Consider the following 19,322-nt stretch of genomic DNA (forward strand, 5'->3'; position numbering starts at 1 on the left):
TGGGAATAATTTTGCTATATTTTAATCAATGGGGGCGATTTTTGACACCTTCTTTTCGTTTTGCAGACAAAGGGAGTTCATCTGTTTTTTTTTCTATATTAAAAATTTATTTAATACAGCTTAAAAGAAAACACAAGAACAAACAACCCCCTTTTGGATAATACGCAGTTTTATCGCATAAATGGTCCTCGTAAATTGACATTCTTTTAATTCGCACGGTTACTTAAATAATTCACAAACGTTTACCGTAAACTTTCTCTTAAATAGTCGCTTTCCTGACGATCTTTAAAAAATAGACACGTTTGCTCATCATCGGCCATGATTTGACCTTTTGATGTCGCGCCAATGTAATCCAACTTTTTATTTTTGAACCATTTCATTGAAAATAAAGAAATGTATCCGAGGGCTGTATTAGATATTTTTTTACTCCATTAAAAACACCTTGTATATAAGTAAAAATGATGCTCTTTTTTGCAATTATTGCTTGATGGTCTTTCGACACACTCGCGAAAGTTTATCGTTTTAACACAAAAATCCTCTTTATTTTACGTGATACTAATACGTATTTTGTGGTTCCGTATATCAGCTGTGCAAATATCAAAATTACTTAACGCGCGTACCAACAAAGAAAGTACCTTATAATATATAATCATTTACAATTTTAATATATAATCATTTATATGTTTTTGAAGGTGGTAGACAATGGTACAGTGAAAACATCTTGTGGAACTTGCATTGTCTTATTTATTTAATGTAACACGACGTTTCGGTTGGTAAGTATCTCCAACCGTTATCAAGTGTAAAGTGATAACGGTTGGAGATACTTACCAACCAAAACGTCGTGTTACATTAAATAAATAATTAATCATTTATACTTATAATATATAATCATTTACAATTTACAAATTTACATTATTGTATATAAAAGTGCTGGTAGTAATTTTTTTAATATAATGCAGTTGAACCGAATGATGCTTCAGTTTTTTGGAAAATTGAAAAATGGCTTCAATTGTCAAGAAAACAGAAGAAATGGCTTCAATTTCGTGGAAAAATTAAGAAATTTTTTAAACTGTCTGGGAAAAATGAAAAAACAATTTAATTTAATTTTGTTTCACTTCCAGGCAATTGAAGTCAGTCAATTATTCCTCAACTGCTTGAAAATTAATTTGGTTTTACTTCCAGGCAGTTGAAATACGCCGTCATTCATTTCTCAAATGTGTTGAAATAAATGTTGTTTCACTTCCAGGCACTTGAAGTCAGTGAATTATCGCTCAATTGTCTGGAAACAAATGTTGTTTTACTTCCAGGGAGTTGAAGTCAGTCAATTATTCCTTAACTGCTTGGAAATTAGTTTTGTTTTACTTCCAGATAGTTGAAATACGTCGTCATTCATTTCTCAACTGTGAGGAAATTAATTTTGTTTTACTTCCAGACAGTTGAAATACGTCGTTATTTTTTTCTCAACTGTGTGGAAAATAAACTTTGTTTTACTTTCAGGCAGTTGAAGTCAGTCAATTATTCCTCAATTGTCTGGATATAAATTTTGTCTTAGTTCCTGGCAATTAAAGTCAGTCAATATCCTCTAACAAAATTTCATATTTTTTCAACTGCCAGGATATAACTTTTGTTTCACTTCCAGGCAGTTAAAGTCAGTCAATTTATTTACTGATTTTAACAGCCTCAAATGACACTCAACTGCTTGAAAATTAATTTGGTTTTACTTTCAGACAGTTGGAATACGTAGTCATTCATTTCTCAACTATGTGGAAATAAATTTTGTTTCACTTTCAGGCAGTTGATGTCAGTCAATTATTCTTCAACTGCTTGGAAATTAATTTTGTTCTACTTTAAAACAGTTGAAATACGTCGTTATTTATTTCTCAACTGTGTGGAAATAAATGTTGTCTTACTTCCAGGCAGTTAAAATCGGTCAATATCCTCTAACAAAAATGACGAAAATTTCATATTTTTTCAACTGCCTGGATATAACTTTTGATTCACTTCCAGGCAGTTGAAGTCAGTCAATTATTCGTCAACTGCTTGGAAATTAATTTTGTTTTACTTTCAGACACTTGAAATACGTCGTTATTTATTTCTCAACTGTCTGGAAATAAATTTTGTTTTACTCCCAGGTAGTTAAAGTCAGTCAATATGCTCTAACAAAAATGACGAAAATTTCATATTTTTTCAACTGCCTGGATATAACTTTTGTTTCACTTCCAGGCAGTTAAAGTCAGTCAATTATTCCTCAATTGTCTGGTTATAAATTTTGTTTTAACTTCAGGCAGTTAAAGTCAGTCAATATCCTCAAACAAAAATTATGAAAATTTCATATTTTTTCAACTGCCTGGAAACAAGTTTTGTTTCACTTCCAGGCAGTTGAACCCAGTCAATTTCCTTAATTGAAAATGACGAAAATTTTTTTTTAACTGTCTGGAAAAAAGTTTTGTTTTACTTTCAGGCAGTTAAAGCTGCTCAATTGTTTCTCAACTGTCTGGAAGTGAAACAAAATTTATTTCCAGGCAGTTGAAGAATAATTGACTGACCTTAACTGCCTGAAAGTGAAACAAAACGTTTTTCTAGGCAGTTAAAAAAATATTAAATTTTTGTCATTTTTGATTTTAGGCTATTGAACTGATAAACAGCATTTTTCCATCGCTTGGAATAAATATTTTAATTTTTTTCCAATTTATTTATTCATGTTCAGAAATTACATTGTATTTTTTAAGTCCACAAAGAAAATCGTAATAATTTAAAAATCTACGGCTTACTCTTCAGCAACATTTTTATATCCATATTCACCAACCTTTCAGCAGGATATGCCTATCGAAAATTTACCACCTAGTAAGTCGGAATTTTACGCCACATTACACTCTTCGGATATGCCAAAACAAGTCATCAAGCATAAAGCTTTATTAAACTTTTAATATGTGTCAATGCTTTTTAATTATTTTTTTAATACAAACTGTTTTGGAAATAAAAAATTAATAATAAATACCTATATATTCTAATTGAATTTACCTTAATATATTCTTTTAAACTATTGTATATTGCTTTACAAACATCAGGCAGAAACTGTGATAATATAATATTTTTGGGCAGCCGGTACAATGTCCCAAAGATGAAAAAGAATCTCCAGTAGCTGAATACCTTAAAACTACTTGTAATTTGAGTTTTGCTAGAAAAGATTATCTTAATCAAGTTCCTAATTTTTTTCTGAATAAAAAATGACACTTTTTTTAAAAGTTCCTCAATTTTCTCTGGAGACATTCTTAAACGATTTTTATAGGCATCTGAGTCACATGTTGCCCATTCATTTACAGCTTTGCTGAAAAACCCTCAGATTTACATTTTAGGATCCACTTTCTGACCCACCAACGACGATGTTTTCCTGTTTCTGTTTAAATTTTTTTTCTAATTTTTCTCTTTGGAGCTATTTTTAAATCAACATTACTGACCCATTATAGAATGATTATTCAATATCAATGGCATATTAATCAAGTTGAATGGCATAGATTAATTATTATTGATCAATAAGTATGACTAATATGAGAACGTACTTTTATTCTCGATTCGCCTCCATTTTATACCTGAAAAATCTGTCACGTCCATCAAATTCCGTCAAGCTGAATGAATTCCGGTCTAAATGTACCGTCCGACAAAATTTCATGTCCATTAAAACCCTTTTCTCGAAACTATGGCAGAAGATTCCCGCTTTCACCCCGTACCTCTGGCGAACCATCAATGCGGCGGGATACTTCGGAAAACTCGCCCTAGAAGACCGTTGTTACGTTAATTTCGGGAAACCCGTGGTGTTCGTCCTGCAGTGCACCAACATCTTAAAAAACCTCTCGGCCGTTAATCAAGTGAATCAATACGACGTGGAGGAGAACATCTCGCATCTTATGAGTCTGGCGAGAATCGCCCTGGAAAAGGGCGATACGGAGAGGGCCACCGCCATTTTGGAAATGGGCATCAGGATTTGCGAGGAGTACGGAGTCTACGTGGCGTTGCCCTACATGTACGATATCTTAGCATCGATTTCTTTTGCTATGGGAAATATGGAGAAGGCGGAGCATTTGCTGGTCAGCGCCATTGAGAAACTTGTCCAAATTGGTGCGGGCGAGGACGAGAACCAAGTGGTGGATTTCCAACTACGACTGGCCCGGATTTATAGCGCCTATGAAAAAAATGAGTTGGCAGAAATCGGGTTTAGAGACTGCCTAATGAAACAGAAGCAAAAGATCCTCGATGGTGATACTTCTACGAAAACTGGCATGCTTTATGTTAACGTGCTGTTTTGGTATGGGCTTCATAAAATCCACTCTAACGAGCACAAGAGCGCCAAGGAGTTCATCACTTCCGCTTACGATTATTCATTGAAAATCAAAGGGTTGAGCCCGTATCAGGAGATGGTGATTCTGTATACTTTAGCTGACCTGCACATGCAGTTGGGCGAGAACAATTTGGCGTTGCAAAATATGACTAGTGCGATTTTATTGGGGAAGGGCATAGGGAGCACCGACATGCCCAGGTGCTACTTGAAGCTGGCTCAGATTTATATGAATCTGGACGCGTGGAAAAACGCCAAGGAGTCTTGCCAGGAAGCTATTAAGTTGGGATCGTTGTTTAATGATACGGTGGTAACTGGAGAGGCCGAGTTTACTATGCAGAAAATCGATAAGAAGCTCGTTAGGTAGTCTTAGGGGTTGTTTTTAATAAAATTTTCAGTGTTTAAAATTTAATTTTAATCATAATAATTATTCTTTATTTTACAAAATAAGGCAAGTTTACAAAAACCAAACAGTAGTAACCAAAAGTATGCCAATCAAAGTATGCCAACAATTTCAGAATTCGGCCAAAGTGATTCTGGTCTTATCATTGTGGCCTACACTTCATTAAAAAAAGTTATAATTTTAATAAGGCTTATTGACTAATTAATTAAAAAACGTTCTTTTTACAAGCATATTATATAATATACAGGGTGTTTCATAATTACAAGGAAAAACTTGGAGGGGTTGTAGAGGGCCTAAAAATAAGCAAGTTTGCGCAATAAACCACTATCCGAAATCATTAGAATTTGAGATACAGGGTGATCTCATCGTATACTATCTAGCACTATTTTTTAATACATAATTTAATTTTTTATTTTACCAATGGCGTCCATGAGGGGTATGTGCGCCACTGTTTTTTCCTCAAATAAAAGATATTTTTAAAATCCTCATTTAATTTAAAGTAAATTTCATCTCTTGGCTTTGCTTTCTCCGACGTACCCTTTTCGCATAAAAAAGTAAAATCCATTGTTCGAAATTTATTTTTCTTTTAAATTTTTAATTTAATTCCTTTCATAATATTTACGGTATTTATTATAAGGGAAAAATTACTTGCTCTTAATGTGGAATCCGGTACCAGAAAGTGAATTTTTGCCACTGTTAATGTTAAAAATACGATTTTTTCTTAAAATTTTATCACCCTGTATCTCAAAATCTAATCATTTTCGGATAGGGGTTTATGGCGTAAACTTGCTCATTATGAAACAGCCTGTATACAATGTAACACACATGTAAACAATATTAGTTTATACAGAAAAAAATACCTTTGTTTTTCAATTTACAAAAAAAAAAAAAGTAACTATCTAAAACAATTTAAAAAAAATGTTTAACTCATTAACAAACATACAAAAAAAGCTACAATGAACGATTTAATCCAAGAATCATAGTTAAGTACTCATTTTATACCCTTTGATGTTGCTGTTGCCCTTTTTACAATAAGTATTATAAAATTGATAGTCGATCTAAATTTAAGGATTTATATGATATGCAAAATTGTAAAAAAAATGATCGTTTAAGTAACTGTGTTTTATGCCTCGGAATATGAATAGTATTTCTTTTTAAATCTATTTTACGTGTACATCATTTCTAAAAAATATTTTCTGGTAAAAATAAGGCGGACTACATTATTTTAAAATTTTAATAAAAAATGTCAAAGAATAATTAATTCTTCGATTTTCCATATAGAGCCATCTAAGGTCTTGAAGTTTACAGGAAACGCGTGCATTATTAGCCTACGAATACCAAATATTAGTCGATTGCAAGTGTTTTGGAGCCTTTGTAGTCTACCCTTATCCTGATAATCAAGATATACCTACCAGCCATAATAAACCACATCACAGTAATTAGACCGTGAAAGCACCAACAAATCACATAAAAGCTTTTTAATATCCACACTTCAATAGTGCCTGTGCAAATATATTAATTTTAAAGCAAGATATGCTTTTATAAAAATATGCGAGACGTGATGTTTAAATCGAAGGTCTTGGCTGACATTTTTTACAATCTTTTACTTTGACATTTGGTTCTCCACATTTAAAACAAAAAACAGTCCTTGGACCCTTACAGTCATAATAAGAATGGTTAGCCAAATGACAATTCCAACATATTAATTAACTCTTTCTTTATTTTATTAGTTGATTTATGTTCATGATTTTTGGAGCCTTGCTGTATATCATGAGAAGTACTAGGTTTATTTGCAAATTCTTCCACTGAGTTTTTATTTTTATTATTATTTTGAAAGAAAGGTTTTCTATTATAAAACTTAGTATTTATAGAATAATTTTTAGAAAACTTGATTTTAGAAAATTTATTAGTAGATACTTCTGAAACATTATTAATTTTATTTTTATTCTTTAAATAATCAGATTCTTCAAGTTTCCTACAAAGCTCAGAAAGTTGAGAAATGGAATTAATTTCTATCAAAGCAAATCTATCAATGAAGTCAGGCGACAAATTATTCTTAACAAACTTAATCTTAGTACATTCTGCTGGCACACGAGAAGCAAAAAGAACCTCCAAATGAGCAATGAAAACTACAGTATTTTCTCCCTTCTTTTGCTTTCTTTTCTTAATTTGATCTCAAATTTCATCATCTATATCATCATGTAAAAAATCTCTTTTTAATTTATTTACTAGGGAACGCCAATCACCAACAGTTGACTTGACACTCCTATACCACACAAATGCATCACCAATAAAAAATTCTGCTGCAGACTGAAATAATGTATCCTCAGATACATCTCGAGCCTGAGCCAATTCAGTTAAGCTTTCCAAAAAATTATAAAGTTTACGAGAATCTCCATTAAACTTAACTTGCCATTCAATAATAGGAACATTTCGAGTAGCACAATGGACTATTGGAGCAGCTACATTTAACTGGAGCAGAGGAATGAGTTACTGGTTCTGAATCAGCATTGGGGATCAGCTTCAAGAGCTAGACAAGTGGCTGTAATTTCCTGACTATAAGCTTGAATTTCTTCAGCTTTTTCTTCAAACATAGGAATTCTTTTAGCCCTACCAGCTACATGAGACAAACGAGATTTTATTCGAGCAACAGTTGAATCAGAAGCTACACCCTCAAATTCTTCAATGACACTTGCAATGGAATCTAAACTCTTTTTAATGTCAGCTCTTTCCCTATCATAATCTAATTCAACTTCCTGTAAAGTTATGCTAGATCCCGGAGAAGTTTGTTCCTTTATTAGAATTCTCAATAAAATCTTTCTTTTGTCAGCAACATTCCTAACAGTAGCAACTAAACGAATTTTCAATGCATAATCTAGTTCATGTTCTAACAAATGATTAGGTTGAAAGTTATAAAAATCCATGGTGTCAAAAAAATTGTTCCAAAGAATTCAAGAATAAAATTAAATCCAAAAAAAATTAAATGTCTGAAATGACCTCACCCAAGAACCTTGATGGCATGAAATGAAATTGACCTAGGTTGACTTTATATGACAAAACAATATGAGACCACAATATATCTCTCAAAAATTGTAGAATTAAAATAATGTCAGTGGCACAATGATGCACAAACCCTTGTCCAAGGGATGACTGTAAAAAAAATTTACTTTTAGTGAGCCAAAACTAATGTTTTTTCCAAATATGGAATTGCTTAATTGTTCAAATCAAACACAATTGTAAATAGTCTGGGTTGGTTCTAGATTTGAAAAATTGCAGTATTAAATGTTACCGTATGTAATAGCACTCATTAGTTTTGGGTATATCAAAATTGAAAAATAATAGTTTTTAAACAATTTATTAATCTGTATCACCTTGTATAGCACATGCATATGTTACTCATAAATTATGTTCCTTACAAAAACTATAAGTCAGAATAGTATTTCAAATCCCAAATACATTTGCCATATAGAAACCTAAATGAAGTGGTGACACCATGTATAATTAAAATGTGAATCTCCACAACTATCCAAAAAATTTTTAAATCTACTCAGCAATATTTCCGGAATGCAGAATAATAAAGGAAGTGAAATGTTTACAAGTCTAAACTTCTCAAAGTTTAATTTAAAGATATTAATAATAAATATTTTACTGTTCTAATTGTGAACCATTACAACTCCAACATTGAAGATATCTTGTCCCTAAAAAACTATTAAAATCCTCTTAATGTCCCTGAACACTATGCAAGTATGTACATACTTTTTATACACCCAGCATATACTAAACACACTGTATTGTCGCAGATTGTCAAATCATAGTCCTTAACAAGGATACCTCGAAAAACAATAAATATGAAAAATATCATATATAAACACTTTACTAGCAAGGGTTTACCTTCAAATTGTATACACTCTGTATACCAACAATTACTAATAAAATTATGGCCAATAAATTATAACCAAATTTGATATTTGCTTTACTCAAAAACAATAAGCATTACTTGAGAATCAAAGCTACTACAAGGTTATCTACTACAAGGCCCCAAACACTTGCACTTGTCGACAACTGGAATTCTTTCATTCCCCAAAATGATTACATTATTTATAATATCATATTAGCACTTAAATAAATATTACAAATGATTTAAGTTTTATAAATGCTTGAGAAACATCATGAGGAACTGTACTACATTTGGCTCTAGACAGTAGCACAGTAATTATGATCTAAACAACTAAAATCTCGTCTATTCGAAAGGTGATTCAATTTTTTTAAATTTATTGATGTATATCCGACAAAAGTTATGTATGTTTTGATTCAAAAAACTCTACTTTATGAGACAAATAGAATTAAATAAAATACACTATAATAATTAAAAAACTTATCATGAGAATAAAATGCATTTTCTACCAAAATTGTTTATAAAACTTGCTTAATTCTAACCGCAGGCAATTCTCTAAAATATACTGGTAGGGCATTAAAATATGTAACATTTTCCTGTCTCTGGTCTGGTAATTATGCACATCATTATGAGTGGTAAACAAGTTGATGTTCCTGCCTAACATAAAGAAGATTCTCCAAGATATACAAACAACGAAGGCAAGGTTAGTATACCTAAGCGTTCGAAACTCTCTCTACAATCATCCCTAAATTCCAAACCACTCTTACAGAATTAAAAAACTAATAGAGTATATAATCAGAAAATCAATATTTAATTCCAGAATACTCTTTCACAATTTGTCACTTAATTCATAAATACAAAATTTAGAAAGGTATAATAAAACTACTACAAACGACCAATAATTAATATATTAACGACACAAAAAAAAACAAACTTAATCGTGCGTAACAACAATTTTACCCCTCGAATGTCCTTTCCTCAAGGTTTCAATGGCACGAGGCAAATCTTTAAACTTAAATTGTTCCTGAATAACAGGTCGAATTTTCCCCCGGCAGATCAGTTCGTGAATAAATCGAAAACCACTGTTAGAAGGCACAAAATAGCCCCACCGAACACTTTTCCCTGAACACATCCTGGTGATGTTAGATTCTATTAAGTTGCCTGCACTGGTAATCAGTCCTCCCAACAAACCGTACTTGTCATTGTTCACTAATAACGGGGAATTTAAGGTTATGTACGACTCATATTGCCAACTGTTAGGTATGTTTTGAATGCCCATGTTGGCTGCATCGAAGATTATGTGATACCTGAAATAATTCTTTAAATTTTATTTTATTGTAAAAGAAATAAAGTGTCTGGACTGACTTGCTCTCGTTCTGAACATTTTTGATGAAATCTGGATCATTTCTATCGAAAACCATGTCGGGGCCTAAGGAGGTAACCAGAGCGACCGCGTCTTTGGAACAAGTCGCAAACACCTAACAAAACTTACATTACATTTTTCAATTTCACAGTGTCACACTTACAAAACACCCTTGGGATTTAAGTAGTTGTATGGCTGCAGTACCAACTCCTCCTGATCCACCGAGTACAAGAACTCTCAATCCTTTTTTCTGTTTCAATAATAAATTGCCGGCCAAAAATAAGCCGCTCCAAGCAGTCATTGTAGCATATACTAGTGCAGCACTTTGTTCATGTGTTAACTGGGTGGGCTTGGGTAGTATCTTAAAGTAAGAAATTATGTGAAAATGAAGACTAATTTACGTTACAAGACCAAATTAGTAAACCATTGTGAGTCTTAGTCTTAAAGTTGTTTAGCTACTAGACTGAGTAAACAGTTTAGATATTGATGATTGAATTTATATAGTTTTTTATGCCATTCCAATGTCCATTCTGCAAGTTAGTATGATTGCTATTTATAGAGTGCTCTCACTAAATGCTAAAGAGTTTGTGTAGAACTTGCATGCTTTATAAGATGTCTGAATGTATTTGAAAATTTAGTTTTTTTTTTATATCAGGAGAGTAAACAGGTAGAAAAAAATCAGTACAAACTTGCAACTTGAAAAAAAAATTAATCTACCTTGTTTAGTAAAAGTAATTTACTAAACAAGGTTTAAAAAAAGTAATTTAAAATCTGAAGACATTGTGGTTAAGCAGTGTCAAGCAAAGAACATGAATGCCACATTAAATTGTTTTATGGTGGGCGTACACCCAGATGTAAAAGATATTGTTTATGGGGAGTCATTCTGGCCAGAAGGGGTGAGCTTTCAAAGGTTTGATTTTTCTCTTGGGCGAAATTTTTTAGACAAACGTCAAAGTCAATTGATCACAAGTTAGTACCTAATATTTGTACAGGGTGAGTTTTTCAAAGCGCGGAGTAGTATTATGCATTGATGATATTATTTATCGATGACGTGCTCCTGGACTATTATTTGGTTAAGCATTCTTCACATTTTAAAAATATTTTGGACTATACAGAGTGCTCCGAAAAAGCAGGGCACTACGAAAGTTAATTTTTTAAATGGAACACCCTGTATTGCAAAACATTTTTGAATTCTTTGCGTAATTACCAATCTTTTTTGATAATGGTTTAATATGCCAAAAACTAATAGTTTAGGAGATAAATCAAATTTTGTTAAAAATTTAGAATTTGCACGCATCTCTTTAATATTAAAATTTAGCACCTAAATTTTGAATACAGACTTAATTTTTATCATCAGAAGTAAAATAAGGTTACTTTGATATGCGTGCTATGTAAAATTATTCATTTTGTTATACAGGGTGTTTTTTTTGAAAGGCCAAACTTGCCCAACTTTAAATATAAAAATCTCTCTTATTTTAAATGAAACACCCTGTATATTTTCATGTCATCTAATAGCTTACTTAAGAGCCTATAAATTTTATTAATAATATTCTGTCCCTATCTCTAATAGTTTTTGAAATATACTTATATTTCTTCATTTCGTGTTATTTTTTTCTTATAAAATGAAACAAATTTATGGACGTTTCTTTTTATTAAATTCACTTATTTTTATATAATAAAAGTGAATTTCTGTTCAACAAATGTTCAAAGATATGTCCTCCTTGTTCGATACAAATATTAATTCTTTTAATTATATTTCCGTGTTGTCCGGTTTACCGTTGTCTGCGAAACATCAGAAAGTAAGGCTAACCTACGGCTACCAATGTGGGGATCCTCCTCAATTTGCAAAAGAATTTCAAGTTCTTTACCTTCATTTGCCACCCTATTAGCAACATTACGTTTTGGCAGATCCACGCTACCAGTCGTCATAAATCGGTCCATAAAACGCGAAAACTGCGGGAATCGGGTGTGCGCCGTTGAGGATATTTTTCTCTATATAGCCTTTGAGCTAGCAGACAATTTTTATTTGCTTCACCCAAAACAAAAATCATATCAATAAATTCATTTCTTGAATAATTCATTTTTAATATTGAAAACAAATATCTAAAAAACACCTTAAAACAAATCTAACTATTAATCTCTAATTAACTAATGTAACTGTCTTTTTGTTATTGAGATTTTTTTCATTTGTTTCCACGGCGCCTTGATGGATACATAAAAAATACGAGGTGCTTCAAAACTTTAAGTCGGCATTGTCAGTTTTTACAGGAGAAAAACAGAAAAATCCATGATATCTCAAAAACTGTTAGATATAGAGATAGGACATTATTAATAAAATTTATAGGCTCTTAAGTAAGCTATTAGATGACATGAAAATATACAGGGTGTTTCATTTAAAATAAGAGAGATTTTTATATTTAAAGTTGGGCAAGTTTGGCCTTTCAAAAAAAACACCCTGTATAACAAAATGAATAATTTTACATAGCACGCATATCAAAGTAACTTTATTTTACTTCTGATGATAAAAATTAAGTCTGTATTCAAAATTTAGGTGCTAAATTTTAATATTAAAGAGATGCGTGCAAATTCTAAATTTTTAACAAAATTTGATTTATCTCCTAAACTATTAATTTTTGGCATATTAAACCATTATCAAAAAAGATTGGTAATTACGCAAAGAATTCAAAAATGTTTTGCAATACAGGGTGTTCCATTTAAAAAAATTAACTTTTGTAGTGCCCTGCTTTTTCGGAACACCCTGTATAGTCCAAAATATTTTTAAAATGTGAAGAATGCTTAACCAAATAATAGTCCAGGAGCACGTCATCGATAAATAATATCATCAATGCATAATACTACTCCGCGCTTTGAAAAACTCACCCTGTACATCTTTCAAACCAAAAAGTAAACAAATCACCATAAACCTAGAAAACTCAAAGGATAGCAAGAAATTGCCAGATGGTCCAAACGGGGACAGTATATACTTATTGAACTTGAATGTTCGGAGCATAAATAATAAATCACTTCAATTAGAAGTGCTTTTGGCCAAAGAAGAGCCTGATATTTTTTGTATCTCTGAGCATTGGCTACAGGGCAATAATATACAATTTTTGGCCCTAATGGACTATCGAACAATTTGTTATTCATCTCGAACTGAGTTTAGAGGAGGAGGAACTGCCATCCTTGCAAAAACAAATACAGTTTTCCATCCTTTAATTGTTAAAACAGCTTGTGTTGAAAGAAAGTGTGAATTTTGCGTTTGTCAGTGTCTTATTTTAAATAGCTCTTACTATTTTATTTGTCTATACAGATCACCCTCGGGTAATGTTAATACTTTCTTGTCCATTTTAGATGAGTTGATACACACTATATACATGGCCAACAGGTATCTGGTAGTCTGTGGAGATTTTAACATTAACTTTTTTTAGTAAACGATCAGAACTCCTCTCTTACCAAACAATTATTAGCTAGCTATGGTTTAGCACCACACATAAAGGGTAAAACTAGGGTGGTAGGACAATTTGGCTAAATGTCAGGGAACAAGTAATACATTATTCTAAGATATATCAGATCATTATGGTCAGAAACTCCATATTGAAATACCTAAAGAGAGTAAAAAGCCAGTATTTATAAAGAAACGTTCATACACAGAAAACAACATTAAGAAGTTTAATGATCTTTTAACACATGAATCCTGGGAAGATGTATATATGTAACTGCACTGAAGTCGATCTAAAATATGATTGCTTTTTTAATATTTTCTATTACTATTTTAATGTAACATTTCCTCAAAGTAGCCACAGAATAAAGGATCCTGATAAAAAATGGGTAAACTCTGAAATTAAAAATTATTCTAGTCATATTAAAGATCTGTATGTATGGTACAAGGAAACAAATAGTGGGCCTTTAATAATAAATATAAAAAAGAAAAAAAAAGAATATAAAAAAATTATTTCTAACTAAAAAACTTCTTTAAATGAAAACAAGATTATCTGTTCAAATAATTAAACTAAAACTGCTTGGACTATTTTCAATCAATGCTCAAATAAGTCAAAGTCATCTAAACCTATCACCCTAAATTCTAGCAATAATGAAATTATTGAAAATTTGGATGAGACACCCAACATATTTTTGAAGAAATTTAATGCTTCATCTCTTACTCCTTCATTTTCTGGTCAATTGCCTAAAGGAAGTCACATCCCCACTATTTTCCTCTTTCCCACAGATTCAAAGGAAGTATAGCATATTCTATCGGCCTTGCTAAATAAATACTCTGCTGGTCTTGATGAAATACCAATAAACATACTCAAAAAAGCTAGTCACCATATAAATGTGCCTCTAGCTCACATAATAAATGCCTGTCTGCACATGGGAATCTCCATCCAAACTTAAAAAGGCGAAAGTTCTTCCAATTTTTAAAAATAAGGGTGATGAGCAGGATGTAGAAAACTATCGAACAATATCTCTCCTTTCTTCAATATCAAAAATCTTTGAGCGAGTCATTTATATCCGTATTATGAACTTTTTAAAAAGGCAAACCATTTTTTCAGATAGCCAGTCTGGTTTTAGGCCCAATCATTCAACCCAGTTGGCAGTTTTCAAGCTTATATCCTTTGTGATTGAAAATGTTGACAAAAAAGAAAAAGTTGCCGGACTCTTTTTCGATTTATCGAAAGCATTCGACACAATCAACCATGGTCTACTGCTGTCAATCCTTGAAAATTATGGACTGAGGGGAAACTGTGCCAGACTTATAGCCTTTCATTTAGATCAGAGGGAACAAACAGTTTGCCTTGGCTCTGGTAATGGTACATATGTTTACTCAGCGTCATCCTTGGTGGTACAGGGAGTGCCTCAGGGTTCAATTCTAGGCCCAGTACTATTCATATTATATGTAAATGGTCTCAGTGAATGTTTTCCAGGGTGTTTTATCAACCAATATGCTGATGACACTTCCATAATCTTGTCAGGATGTACACCATGATGGTTAAACCCATAATCACATATGGGGCAGTGGTGTGGCATGACACTACAAAGTTAAGTACAGTAAGGCGTAAACTTGACAAGGTTCAAAGACTTGCATGCGTATGCATCACAGGAGCTATGAAAACATGCCCCACAGCAGCACTGGAGGTCATAGTTGACCTGGCACCTCTTCACCTGGCAGTAGAGGGAGCTGCTAAAAGGGCCATGTTCAGATTAGCAAGGGATAGAACGAACAGTAGGGACATTGATCAGAGAGCCTGGGTATCTCAAACAAGATCCATTCCCCTGTTCGATCTTCCCAAGGACGATATAACTCGGGAATATCACTTTGTTAGGAATTTCAGTACAAAAATTGACAGCAAAAGTGACTGGGAAAATGGATCTGTCGCCCGCTCACTTAAACAGAATACTATCAAATGGTACACAGATGGTTCTAAAACCGAAAAAGGAACAGGAGCTGGAGTATTTGGGCCTGGCACCAAATACTCAGAGCCACTGGGAAAATACACCAGTGTCTTTCAAGCGGAAATACACGCGATAGAAAGATGCGCTCAATTAATCCTGAACAAAGACTACCTCAAGCAGGACATCGCAATCTTCACCGACAGTCAAGCAGCCATAGCAGCACTGAGTTCACATGTCATCAGTTCTAAAATGGTAAGAGACTGTTTGGGCAAACTTAATGAGGTAGGAAAGAGAAATAAAGTCACAATATTGTGGGTACCTGGACATACAGGCGTGCAAGGTAACGAAGAAGCCAATATTCTGGCAAAAAAGGGATCTGGTTCTCAATTTGTAGGACCGGAACCTTTCTGCGGCATAGGAAAGAAGACTTACCTATATGAGCTTACAAAAATGGAGGATCAACTCAGAGAAAGCCTCTGGGATGATCATCCAGGGTTGAGACACTCCAAGATGTTCCTTGGAACCCTCGACCCAAAAAAATCTAAAGCTCTAGTAAGTTTAACTAAAACTAAACTACGGATTGTAACAGGATTCCTAACAGGGCACTGTCACCTTCGAGAACACCGCAGGAAACTAAAACTAGAACAGACAGGTGAATGCAGATTCTGTGGGGAAGAGGAAGAGACCCCAGAACACCTAGTAACTACATGCGAAACAGTTGCTGAAAGTCGTGCCATGCACCTCGGTAATTATGAAATTCCAGAAGGAAATATCTCATTACTGGAACCGTCACAACTACTAGCCTTTATTAAAGCCATAGGATTGTACGAAGTAATTTGACTTCAGAATAACATCAAGCAGTAATTAGAAAGGGGCACACAATAGATCTTTTAGGTCGCAGTGAAACTTCACCCTTATTTTAATCTAATCTAAATCTAAATAATCTTGTCAGAACATCTGATTGAAGAACTATCTGTCAGAGGTTCTCAGGTGGTAGAGAGTGGTGTGACAATCATGCTCTGAAGCTAAATGCTGATAAAACCGGGCTACTGACATTCTCCAAAACTTTACCTCGAAATTCCCTACTAGTAAAGTTTGAAAAAAAGTCTCTTCAAGAGGTAGCTTCCTTAAAATTCCTTGGTATACAAATTGACTCCTGTCTCACATGGGTCCCACACATAGACACTCTTAGCAAAAAACTAAATAGTTTCTGCACGTTAATAAGGCATCTACGAGAAGAGCTTTCCCTAAATTGTCTGAAGCAACTTTACTATGCATCGGACCAATCTCTAATCACTTATGGTGTAATGTTTTGAGGATCTTCAACTGACGCCGTGTCAGTCTTTATAGCACAAAAACGCATCATAAGATGCATGCTCAGACTCACACCACAAACGTCTTGTAGGAATTATTTTACTAAGCTTGGTCTACTCACTGTTCCAGCTCTGTACATTCTTATGTTAGCTATTTTTGCAAAGAAACACCTGCATCTTTTTCAAACTAATGAAGAGCATTATGCTGAGGATATGTCTATTGTGACAAGAGGAAGAGCTGAACTGAGTGTCCTAACTCATCACTCTGCCTTTTTTCAAAGATCTCCTGCCTTTGCTGCTATTAAAACATATAATAGATTACCTCTTGCCCTAAGGCAAGAGAAAAATATCGTGAAGTTTAGGAAAGACACTGCAAGGTATCTGTTGGACAAGTGTATCTATAGTTTCGATTTACAATTTTAAATGTGTATTATGATTAATATTAAGGGTTTGTTTACTAATTTATTTATCTTCATAATGTATCATACTTGAGATACAAGTGGTAAGGTAATGCGCCCATTATTATGTCTAACATTATCTTTTTGTTCTTTTTGTTCTTACTATTTTTATTAGCAGTATGTACTGTGTAGATGTTATCAAATTTTAATTTTGTTTGTTTTGTGATGTTGCTATTGTCTATTAATTAGATCTTGAAAGCAATAAAGAAATTATTATTATTATTATTATTATAGTAAGCATCAAAAATTCACATATCAAATTTTAGTGCACTGCCATTTACACCAAAAAAATAGTCCTCATGACATCACTTGATCCAATTATTAAATATTTTGTACATGCATTGTAAACGTAGCTATTGATCAGCATAAGACAGGCAGAATATAAATGGATCTCTTATCATTGATATAATGTCTGAAGAAAATATCTGCGATATGTCCCTACATCATTCTGACCTAAGACAAGATAACTTGAAATTGTGTTCATTTGTATTGTCCATGATTCTAGTTTGTTTCTTCATTTCTAGTTTTTTGTTCCTAGTCAAATTTCTTAGTTCAGGGAAGAATTACTTGAAATATGAGAAAGTTCTATAACATTATGACATATTCATAGAAAAAATTAATTAACTGTGTTATAGAAGTTTATTATAAATGTTTTTTAGTTAGTTTTGTTTAAATGTGTTTTGAAATTTGATTTGCTGTCCCTAATACCCTACTCCACCTCCTAAAATTAGTGGTTTCCTATAACTAAGTGGGTGTATCTAGTTGAATTAAATTAAGTGAATCTTTTAATATCACTTACATGGCATTGAGAAGCAAGAACTGCCTCCGCAAATGAGCCCTGTTTGTGTATGGGAACAAAGCCATAAACCTCATCTCCGATATTAAACTGGTTGACTCCATGGCCTTTATTTATAATTGTACCTGGAACCTGCTTATGTTAAGTGAATTTTTTTTGTAGTTTGGTTAATTACCAGAGAAATCCCTGCCAAGGATCAGGGGAAATTCTAGCTGGAAATTTCTGAGAACCTGAAAGGATGTTTTACCATATCCTCCTAAAAATAGTCGCAGCAATCTTGTATCTACATGAAGCTTTTTAAATCGATATTACCTAGCATAAATGAATCTATGGGGTTCACAGAGGCAGCCTTAACTTCCACCAGAATCTCTTCCGGATCAGATATAACAGGGATTCTGTTTTCTCCCAACTGGAGCTCTTCAATGTCCCCGTAAGAATGTATGGACCATGCCGACATTTTTTGGGCCGTTTTTAGCTTACGGGCGGGCTGTGAAAAATGCCTAATTTGATTTAACGAATTCCGGATGATCATTTTTGTGTATTTAGGATAACCATTGACTTTGAATGTTTTGGTTTTTTTTAAAATGGGAGTGGCACAAACAGCTGATTTGTTAATGGTAAAACGGACAGCTATTGGTAAAGTTAAAAGTACGTCTCTGGATCTTGAGTGAAATTTCGATAAATTGACAGGAGATAAAAGGTATTACGTTGCAAAGGCCAGCATATATAGTTTGTGTTGCTACGTAATAAACGCCACTACTTCTAAAACTTATAAATAATAATAACTTTAGTTTGCCAATAAGTTAGCTACTAGTTGGTCAATCTGTCAAATTTTTTAATAAAAGGGGTTTTGTGTTGCTACATAGCAAAGGCCACTACATAGAATTTTCATTGACAACGCTGATACATTTGATTAATTTGTTTGAAACTAAGAAGATTGTAGTGAGTCTACATGTATAAAAGTTTCTATTTTGTCATACAATTAATTTTGAGGCTTCAATAACGTTTAATGTTGCTATGTAGAAAAGGCCACTGCATTAAATTTACTGCTAAACCTGGTTTAATTTATCAATGCTCTCTTTTAGCCATCTCCTCTCCTAAAAATGGCTAATATATAGATATTTTACAACAAAACTGTAGTGTTGCTACGTAGCAAAAACCACTCATATGATTCATTCATCTATCCCAGTATAGTTTGCGTCTCAGCTGGCTTTGGCCAATCTTCAGGAAAATTATTTGTTCAGATGTGAATAGCTTATATATAGATTCGGTGCATTTGACCTAATTTAGTTTTGATCTCAGTAGGCTTTTATTTATTGAATTTTCACATTACAGAGAGTCAACTAAGTTGGTCAAAGGATATGGGTTTC

The 19,322-nt window shown here is 33.0% G+C and overlaps 2 protein-coding genes across 2 annotated transcripts; one reads left to right on the forward strand and one right to left on the reverse strand.

The window, feature by feature from the left end:
• The first annotated feature begins 3,668 nt into the window (after positions 1 to 3,668).
• On the forward strand, positions 3,669 to 4,700 carry LOC126744157 (tetratricopeptide repeat protein 19, mitochondrial-like). Its single transcript, XM_050451517.1, has one exon. The coding sequence runs from the start codon at positions 3,669 to 3,671 to the stop codon at positions 4,698 to 4,700; it is 1,032 nt and encodes a 343-aa protein (XP_050307474.1).
• A 4,821-nt stretch (positions 4,701 to 9,521) lies between these two features.
• LOC126743594 (reticulon-4-interacting protein 1 homolog, mitochondrial) lies at positions 9,522 to 18,582 on the reverse strand. Its single transcript, XM_050450758.1, has 6 exons — positions 18,265 to 18,582; positions 18,128 to 18,208; positions 17,956 to 18,077; positions 10,158 to 10,355; positions 9,997 to 10,109; positions 9,522 to 9,938 (listed from the first exon to the last, which is right to left on the reverse strand). Exons 1-6 carry the CDS (start codon positions 18,482 to 18,484, stop codon positions 9,566 to 9,568), a joined length of 1,107 nt encoding a protein of 368 aa, XP_050306715.1. The 5' UTR covers positions 18,485 to 18,582; the 3' UTR covers positions 9,522 to 9,565.
• Between the last annotated feature and the right edge of the window lie 740 nt (positions 18,583 to 19,322).

Source organism: Anthonomus grandis, chromosome 13, assembly GCF_022605725.1.
Source record: "Anthonomus grandis grandis chromosome 13, icAntGran1.3, whole genome shotgun sequence".
In the NCBI taxonomy this organism is placed as follows: domain Eukaryota; kingdom Metazoa; phylum Arthropoda; class Insecta; order Coleoptera; family Curculionidae; genus Anthonomus; species Anthonomus grandis.

Excerpts from the sequence above, each read along its gene's own strand:
- LOC126744157 (XM_050451517.1), top strand. The coding sequence starts at position 3,669 with ATGTCCATTAAAACCCTTTTCTCGAAACTATGGCAGAAGATTCCCGCT.
- LOC126743594 (XM_050450758.1), bottom strand. The coding sequence starts at position 18,484 with ATGATCATCCGGAATTCGTTAAATCAAATTAGGCATTTTTCACAGCCC. Across the intron at positions 10,356-17,955 it reads TTCTTGCTTCTCAATGCCAT|ATACTACCCAAGCCCACCCA; the intron begins GTAAGTGATATT and ends TCTTACTTTAAG. Across the intron at positions 9,939-9,996 it reads AATGTTCAGAACGAGAGCAA|GTATCACATAATCTTCGATG; the intron begins GTCAGTCCAGAC and ends GAATTATTTCAG.